The sequence below is a fragment of the Triticum urartu genome, chromosome 1A, assembly GCF_056163025.1.
Source record: "Triticum urartu cultivar PI428250 chromosome 1A, HENAU_Tu73, whole genome shotgun sequence".
In the NCBI taxonomy this organism is placed as follows: Eukaryota; Viridiplantae; Streptophyta; class Magnoliopsida; order Poales; family Poaceae; genus Triticum; species Triticum urartu.
Window position 1 is genome coordinate 552,778,129 of NC_141873.1, and position 8,882 is coordinate 552,787,010.

The window sequence follows — 8,882 nt, forward strand, 5'->3', positions numbered from 1 at the left end:
AAATCAACTTTACAAAAAAACGAATAAGTTTGAAGTGAGAGATCAGGTTGATCGGTTGGAGAAAATGAACTGACATAGTGAGAGGTGCGTCAGGTGTACGTGAAAAGAGTGACATGCACGTGGGTAGGACCCCAGTTGATCAAATACAATGGAGTTGAATGAACAAAGAAGAGAAATACATGGACACAACTTTTGAGTTGGCAGCATCCTATTGGTGAGAGAAGCACCGGTAGCTCCCGGCACTGGTAAAAAACATTTTGCGTGTACAACACACCATCCTACCGAGATCGACAACAAAGATCTACTCTTCACGATGTACACAAAATCAATAAAATGTATCTCCCTCGTATGAATATCAACTTCCCACACTCGCCGCGGTTTTTTTCAACTCTGACGGAACATGTTCGGCCTTCAAAACTGTTATAGCCGCTGCTGCTCGTGACATCCGACGAGCTAGATGTAACAACGTGCAAAACTATCTAGCTACTAATCTGGCCAGGACGTGAACAAGCTCACGCTACATGATCAGGTTTATTTGCAGAAAGCAAACCTACATGACAGGTGCGACAGGATTACAAGTTTCCAACAGCTAGCTCCTCCTCGCCTAGCCCATGTTATGTCTAGTACTCCAAGTTAACTTTTTCTTTTTTGAGCGGTTAGTACTCCAAGTTAATGATCCTCTCCCGTGAAGAAGTTGGACTCCGAGTGATTGACCCGGCCGCCCCTACCGCTTTGTCCTCTTCCACGATATCAATGTCCTTACTTTTGGATGATATTCATCGTCTCTTACTGTTACTGGTGTCTGAAAATCGAACCTGTAAGCGGTGGCCTCGCCGACATCCCCTAGTCCTTTGTGGGCCATGAGCAACCAAGCAAAGGTGAGGAGTTCACCTCCTCTGCTCAGCTGCGCAGCATGCATGTCCGCCCGAGACTTGCCAGCAGCGAAGAGAAGTAGCCTGGTCCACAGGTCTCTAATCTCGCGTAATGTTTCTTGGCGCTGCTCAGGCTGATGTAACCCCAAACCATCTTGCAGCAGAGAGCTGGCGCTACTAAGAATTCTATCAGCTGTGTAACTGGGACTGACAGCACTAGTAATTTTGTCGAGGAAGAATATCATGGTAGGTTCCGTGGTGCCACTGACCGGCAACATTTCTGGATGTGTGACTAGAAGGTAGAGCATGTAGTTTGACAACTTTCGGCAAACACCGACTAACAGAAAATCCTGGGGGTGATAATATTTTCTTAGGTGTATCTCTGTGAATATATGGAAGCAGACAATGCCATAACCGAAGCTCGCACCAAAGTCCGGAACTAATTTCTCTATTAATGAACCAAGATTTGGCCAGTCTTCGGGGTTCAAGGCTCTTGATCCATCTGAACAATCCACCATAACTACAATAGAATCCATTATCTCCTTATCAACCTCGATGTGCTTGCTATCGAGTAACTTGCTCAACCACAGGAATGACTTCCCATCACCAACACCGGCTATGCTCACCATCATCCTTGCCACTTTCTTCACCAACTTGGACTTCATTGGTACATCACAATCCACATAGCTCAGGAAGTTGTACTGCCCCATGCAATTTGACCATAGTGGCCCTCCCTCAGGGCGTCCAATCTTGCTATATAGGAGAAAAGAGGAGATGCGACTGAGTCTGTGGTAGCCCCGAGCCTCCAACCAAGCCCAAGTCCTTGGCGACATCAATAAGATAAATATTGCGCAAGCTTCAAGGCAAAGGCCTCCTGTAAATAACATATATGTGATTGCAACATCTGCTGTACTATATCTATGTTTCTTGTTCACAGTGAAGAGCACAAAAGCAACCACCATTGATACTTGAGATACACACCGGAGTATTATGCCACTCCTTGACCGAAGCACCATAGCCTTAGTGTAGATGTCATCATACATCAAGTTAAGTTCAATCTCTAGTAACTTGGGCAAATGTTTCTGATCAATCTTGGATCTCAGTGCCTCTCGGTGTCTTCCTTCCATCTGGGACAAGGTGCGGCCCTCGAAGAGCACTCGGATGCCTGGTGTCGATTTCAAAGCTGAAGAAATGATTCCCAAATATCCTTCATGCAAATTCAAGTCAATTTCACTGGAGCTGTTGATGCCTTTTAGGTTCCCATACATAAGAGCCAGTGTCCTCTCGCCATACTTGATAATTCCAGAAATAAAAACAAAGATGCCTGGAACTAGAATTACCACATTGCTGTGACCTACAGACTCCCAAAAGACATATAAAGCAAGGCCAACTTGAACTACCAAATTCAACAAATGCCTTAACCACAAGTTGTTGTCCTCGATGGCAAATGCAGTTATAGTGTCCTGCCCACCAAGATGCATCAGTAGGAAAGGGGCCCAAAGAAAAGCAAGTGGATGGGCTGCCCAGAATATTTCCTTTCCAATGTGGGCATCTTTGTGCCGAGAGAGGAAGCCAAGGGCATAAACTGCTACTAAATCTGCTCCCAAGTATGCTATCCACATGCAAAACCTAAGCGGTGTATTTCTGCTACGCAGCCGAAGGCCACCAGTAAAGAAGAGTAACATCTGTAGTATGAAGCTGAGGAGCACTAGCAAGCGGATCTCCCATTCATTAAGCTGTTGTAGTAGGTTCTCCATTGATAATTGGATTTCCAATATTTAGCGTCCTGTTGGTGGAAATAGTGTAATAACATCAATATGGATATTCTTTCAAAATAGTGAAATTCAAGTTTGCTTAACTATACAGTGTTCATCATAGAAGGTCCTACATGTTTTCAACAAGCTATCAATTGTGCCCATGCAACCGCTTGCACATTAAACAAGCAATTAATCCCGTGAAAAAAGCTGATACATTTAAAATTTGTTGCACTTGATATTAAGCATACGACCTCGACATTCCACAATGTAAATCCAATTCTACATGCATGCGCGCGCACGCGCACGCGCACGCACAAAGATCAGATGAATGTTCAAGTATCGTGCTTCTCCAAAGATCAGAATTAGTGAAATAAACAATAACTGTGATATTTAATTATGCTAGACTTCATAATAATTTAAAACAAAGGTTCACAACCTATAGTTAGTTGCAAAATCACTTCAAAACGAACAATTTATATTGGACATACACTTTTTAATTCATGAACACAAATGGAACATTTTCCAAAATATATTATGAGGTAGGCCTGCAATATGTAGCACTTTTGGTGGTTAAATTAGAGTCGAACTGAAAAATATAGCACTTTTATTATAACTTAAAAAATACTACCATGAACATTTTATTTTATTCATGCTTGGTTCTTAGATACTCAACAAATAATTTTAGAAAGTCTCATAACCTTTTGTAAATCAATCGTTCTATTTAAATCTATTCTGGTGTCAAATAGTAGAAACGAAAGCTCTGTTGAATTTCAGTTCAAAAAATTTAACGAAATTTAATTCAAAATCATGAGGGTTCGTATTGTTGATATGAATACACTGGTAGAAAAAGGGCCTTTAGTCCCGGTTCGTAAGGGCCTTTAGTCCCGGTTCAATCCAGAACCGGGACTAAAGGCCCTCCACGTGGCCGGTCCACCTTTAGTCCCGGTTGGTAACACCAACCGGTACTAAAGGAAATTTTCTAATTTTTTTTGAAATTTTTTTTTGAAATTTTTTTATTTTCAAATTTCTGAATTATTTTAACCTCTAGTCTCTAATCACCCCTCATCACTGCTCAATTTAATCTCTAATCACCCCTCATCATTCCAAATCATCTAACTTCCCGAACGGTCACCCATCCTCTCTCTACTCCAGCCTGAGCACGCTTAACTTTCGGGTTCTATTCTCCCTCGTTTCCAAGTCTGCACTTGTTATTTTACTGACAATAGTAAGATGTCAATCCTATTAACCCTTAGGAATTTAGCTTGATCATGAAGTCACATATTTCACTGTTTGAGTTTAAAACTATTGTTCTAAAAAACAATAATTTTTTAGTAACACTAATATTTCTTGAATAAGTTGTTTGACCATAGTTTGACCAGATCTGACCAAAATTCAAAAAAGGTGAAATAATTATTTAATAACACTAATATTCTTGAATAATTATTTAGTAACACTAATACTTCTTGAATAAGTAGTTTGACCATAGTTTGAAATGATTTACTGAAAATTTAAAAAAACTGAAATTTGAGCATAACTTTTTTTCCTTTTGGAATTTGAGGATTCTACAAATTTGCAAACAGGCCGTAGGCAGTCTCCATCGGATGTAACTTTTCGAGTAGATGATTTTTCATATAAAAAACTTTTTAATCCGAGTTCGTATGCAAAAGTTATGCCCATTTTACAAATTCCAGAGAGATTTTGTAAATAAAGTCGAAATTCATATTTGTAAATTTTCCCAACAACTAGACCACATATCACATGGGAAACTTATTTTATTTTATTTTTATTGACATTTCCATCATTTTCTTTTGTTTTTTCTAAAACTGAAAAGGCGGTCCACGGGGGGGGGGGGGGGGGGGAGTTTGAAAATGGGACCTTTAGTACCGGTTCGTGCCATGAACCGGTACTAATGCCTCAAAGCCCATTAGTCCCGGTTGGTGGCACCAACCGGGACTAAAGGTTTTAGACCTTTAGTCCCGGTTGGTGCCACCAACCGGGACCAATGGGCATCGCACCCTTTAGTCCCGGTTCGTGGCACGAACCGGGACTAAAGGGCCCAGGTGAATCGGGACTAATGCCTCAGCCGCACGAACCGGGATAAATGCATCCATTGGTCCCGGTTCTGGACTGAACCGGGACTAATGGGCTTACCCGGCCTGGACCAAAGCCCCCTTTTCTACTAGTGATAGTAAACTCCTATTGGATGGTATATGATTTGTTTCTCTATGTTACTGTAGAAAAATTACATTTACTTGTTGTGTGGTCCATGCTAGTGTTGGGGAACGTAGCATAAATTCAAAATTTTCCTACGTGTCACCAAGATCTATCTATGGAGTCATCTAGCAACGAGGGAGGAGTGGATCTACATACCCTTGTAGATCGCGCGCGGAAGCGTTCAAAAGAACGGGGTTGATGGAGTCGTACTCGTCGTGATCCAAATCACCGATGATCCTAGCGCCGAACGGACGGCACCTCCGCGTTCAACACACGTACGAAGCAGCGACGTCTCCTCCTTCTTGATCCAGCAAGGGGGAAGGAGAGGTTGATGGAGATCCAGCAGCACGACGGCGTGGTGGTGGAAGTAGCGGGATTCCAACAGGGCTTCGCCAAGTGCTGCGGGAGGAGGGAGATGTGTCATGGGAGGAAGAGGGAGGCGCCAGGGCTTAGGTGTTGCTGCCCTCCCTTCCCCCCACTATATATAGGGCCAAGGGAGAGGGGGGGCGCAGCCTTGGCCCTTCCTCCAAGGAAGGGTGCGGCCAAGGGAGGAGTCCCTCCTCCCCAAGGCACCTCGGAGGTGCCTTCCCCCTTTAGGACTCTTCCTTTCCCTCTTCTCTTGGCGCATGGGCCTCTTGGGGCTGGTGCCCTTGGCCCATATAGGCCAAGGCGCACCCCCTACTGCCCATTTGGCCCCCCGGGGCAGGTGGCCCCGCCCGGTGGACCCCCGGGACCCTTCCGGTGGTCCCGGTACAATACCGGTGACCCCGAAATTTGTCCCGATGGCCGAAATAGCACTTCCTATATATAATTCTTTACCTCCGGACCATTCCGGAACTCCTCGTGACGTCCGGGATCTCATCCGGGACTCCGAACAACTTTCGGGTTACTGCATACTAATATCTCTATAACCCTAGCGTCACCGAACCTTAAGTGTGTAGACCCTAAGGGTTCGGGAGACATGCAGACATGACCGAGATGACTCTCCGGTCAATAACCAACAGCGGGATTTGGATACCCATGTTGGCTCCCACATGTTCCACGATGATCTCATCGGATGAACCACGATGTCAAGGACTTAATCAATCCCGTATGCAATTCCCTTTGTCTATCGGTACAATACTTGCCCGAGATTCGATCGTCGGTATCCCGATACCTTGTTCAATCTCGTTACCGGCAAGTCTCTTTACTCGTTCCGTAACACATCATCCCGTGATCAACTCCTTGATCACATTGTGCACATTATGATGATGTCCTACCGAGTGGGCCCAGAGATACCTCTCCGTTTACACGGAGTGACAAATCCTAGTCTCGATTCGTGCCAACCCAACAGACACTTTCGGAGATACCTGTAGTGTACCTTTATAGCCACCCAGTTACGTTGTGACGTTTGGCACACCCAAAGCACTCCTACGGTATCCGGGAGTTGCACAATCTCATGGTCTAAGGAAATGATACTTGACATTAGAAAAGCTTTAGCATACGAACTACATGATCTTGTGCTAGGCTTAGGATTGGGTCTTTGTCCATCACATCATTCTCCTAATGATGTGATCCCGTTATCAATGACATCAAATGTCCATGGTCAGGAAACCGTAACCATCTATTGATCAACGAGCTAGTCAACTAGAGGCTTACTAGGGACATGGTGTTGTCTATGTATCCACACATGTATCTGAGTTTCCTATCAATACAATTCTAGCATGGATAATAAACGATTATCATGAACAAGGAAATATAATAATAACCAATTTATTATTGCCTCTAGGGCATATTTCCAACAGTCTCCCACTTGCACTAGAGTCAATAATCCAGTTCACATCGATATGTGATTAACACTCAAGGTCACATCCCCATGTGACTAACACCCAGAGAGTTTACTAGAGTCAATAATCTAGTTCACATTACCATGTGATTAACACTCGATGAGTTCTGGGTTTGAACATGTTATGCCTTTGAGAGATGTTATAGTCAATGGGTCTGAATCTTTCAGATCCGTATGTACTTCGCAAATCTCTATGTCATCTTGTAGATGCAGCTACTACGCTATATTTGGAGCTATTCCAAATAACTGTTCTACTATACGAATCCAGTTCACTACTCAGAATAATCTGGATTAGTGTCAAAGTTTGCATCGGCGTAACCCTTTACGACGAACTCTTTTACCACCTCCATAATCGAGAAAATTCCTTAGTCCACTAGTTACTATGGATAACTTTGACCGCTGTCCTGTGATCCATTCTTAGATCACTCTTGTACCCCTTGACTGACTCATGGCAAGGCACATTTCAGGTGCGGTACACAGCATAGCATACTATAGAGCCTATGTCTTAAGCATAGGGGACGACCTTCGTCCTTTCTCTCTATTCTGCCGTGGTCGAGCTTTAAGTCTTAACTTCATACCTTACAACTCAGGCAAGAACTCCTTCTTTGACTGATCCATCTTGAACACCTTCAAGATCATGTCAAGGTATGTGCTCATTTGAAAGTACCATTAAGCGTTTTGATCTATCTTTATAGATCTTGATGCTCAATGTTCAAGTAGCTTAATCCAGGCTTTCCATTGAAAAACACTTTCCAAATAACCCTATATGCTTTCCAGAAATTCTACGTCATTTCTGATCAACAATATGTCAACAACATATACTCATCAGAAATTCTATAGTGCTCCCACTCACTTCTTTGGAAATACAAGTTTCTCATAAACTTTGTATAAACCCAAAATCTTTGATCATCTCATCAAAGCATACATTCCAACTCCGAGATGCTTACTCCAGTCCTTAGAAGGATTGCTGGAGCTTTGCATACTTATTAGCATCTTTCAGGATTGACAAAACCTTCCGGTTGTATCACATACAACCTTTCCTCAAGAAAATCGTCGAGGAAACAATTTTTTGACATCCTATCTGCAAGATTTCATAAATAATGCAGTAATCGCTAATATAATTCCAACAGACTCTTAGCATCGCTATGAGTGAGAAAGTCTCATCGTAGTCAACTCCTTGAACTTGTCAGAAAACATCTTAACGACAAGTCGAGCTTTCTTAATAGTGATATTTACCATCATTGTCCGTCTTCCTTTTAAAATCCATATGTACCTAACAGCCTTACGACCATCAAGTAGTTCTTCCAAAGTCTACACTTTGTTTTCATACATGGATCATTTCTCGGATTTTTATGGCCTCGAGCCATTTATCGGAATTCAGGCCCACCATTGCTTCTCCATAGCTCGTAGGTTCATTGTTGTCTAGCAACATGACTTCCAAGACAGGATTACGTACCACTCTGAAGTAGTACGCATCCTTGTCATCCCACGAGGTTTGGTAGTGACTTGATCTGAAGTTTCATGATCACTATCATAAGTTTCCACTTCAATTGGTGTAGGTGCCACAGGAACAACTCCCTGTGCCCTGCCACACACTAGTTGAGGAGACGGTTCAATAACCTCATCAAGTCTCCACCATCCTCCCACTCAATTCTTTCGAGAGAAACTTTTCCTCGAGAAAGGACCCGATTCTAGAAACAATCCCTTATTGCTTTCGAATCTGAGACAGGAGGTATACCCAACTGTTTTGGGTGTCCTATGAAGGTGTATTTATCCGCTTTGGGTTCGAGCTTATCAGCCTGAAACTTTTTCACATAAGCGTCGCAGCCCCAAACTTTTAAGAAATGACAGCTTAGGTTTCTCTAAACCATAGTTCATATGGTGTCATCTCATCAGAATTACATGGTCCCCTATTTAAAGTGAATGTGGTTGTCTCTAATGCCTAACCCATAAACTATCGTGGTAATTCGATAAGAGACATCATGGTATGCATCATATCCAATAGGGTGCAGTTATGATGTTCAGACACACCATCACACTACGGTGTTCCAGGCTGTATTAGTTGTGAAACAATTTCCACAATGTCTTAATTATGTGCCAAACTCGTAATTCAGATATTCATCTCTATGATCATATCATAGATCTTTTATCCTCTTGTCACGACGATCTTTCAACTTCACCCTGAAATTACTTGAACCTCTCAATAATTCAGAC

At 42.8% G+C, this 8,882-nt stretch overlaps 1 protein-coding gene across 1 annotated transcript; it reads right to left on the bottom strand.

Annotated features, from left to right (window-relative positions):
- Positions 1 to 349: 349 nt before the first annotated feature.
- LOC147992605 (uncharacterized) lies at positions 350 to 2,635 on the bottom strand. Its single transcript, XM_087540893.1, has 2 exons — positions 830 to 2,635; positions 350 to 475 (listed from the first exon to the last, which is right to left on the bottom strand). The coding sequence occupies exons 1-2, from the start codon at positions 2,627 to 2,629 to the stop codon at positions 356 to 358; spliced, it is 1,920 nt and encodes a 639-aa protein (XP_087397019.1). The 5' UTR covers positions 2,630 to 2,635; the 3' UTR covers positions 350 to 355.
- Positions 2,636 to 8,882: the final 6,247 nt, after the last annotated feature.

Bases quoted from the DNA above. Each gene is read 5' to 3' on its own strand.
- LOC147992605 (XM_087540893.1), bottom strand. From the start codon at position 2,629: ATGGAGAACCTACTACAACAGCTTAATGAATGGGAGATCCGCTTGCTA. The intron at 476-829 runs GCCACCGCTTAC...GTAGCTAGATAG, and splicing joins GACTAGGGGATGTCGGCGAG to TTTTGCACGTTGTTACATCT.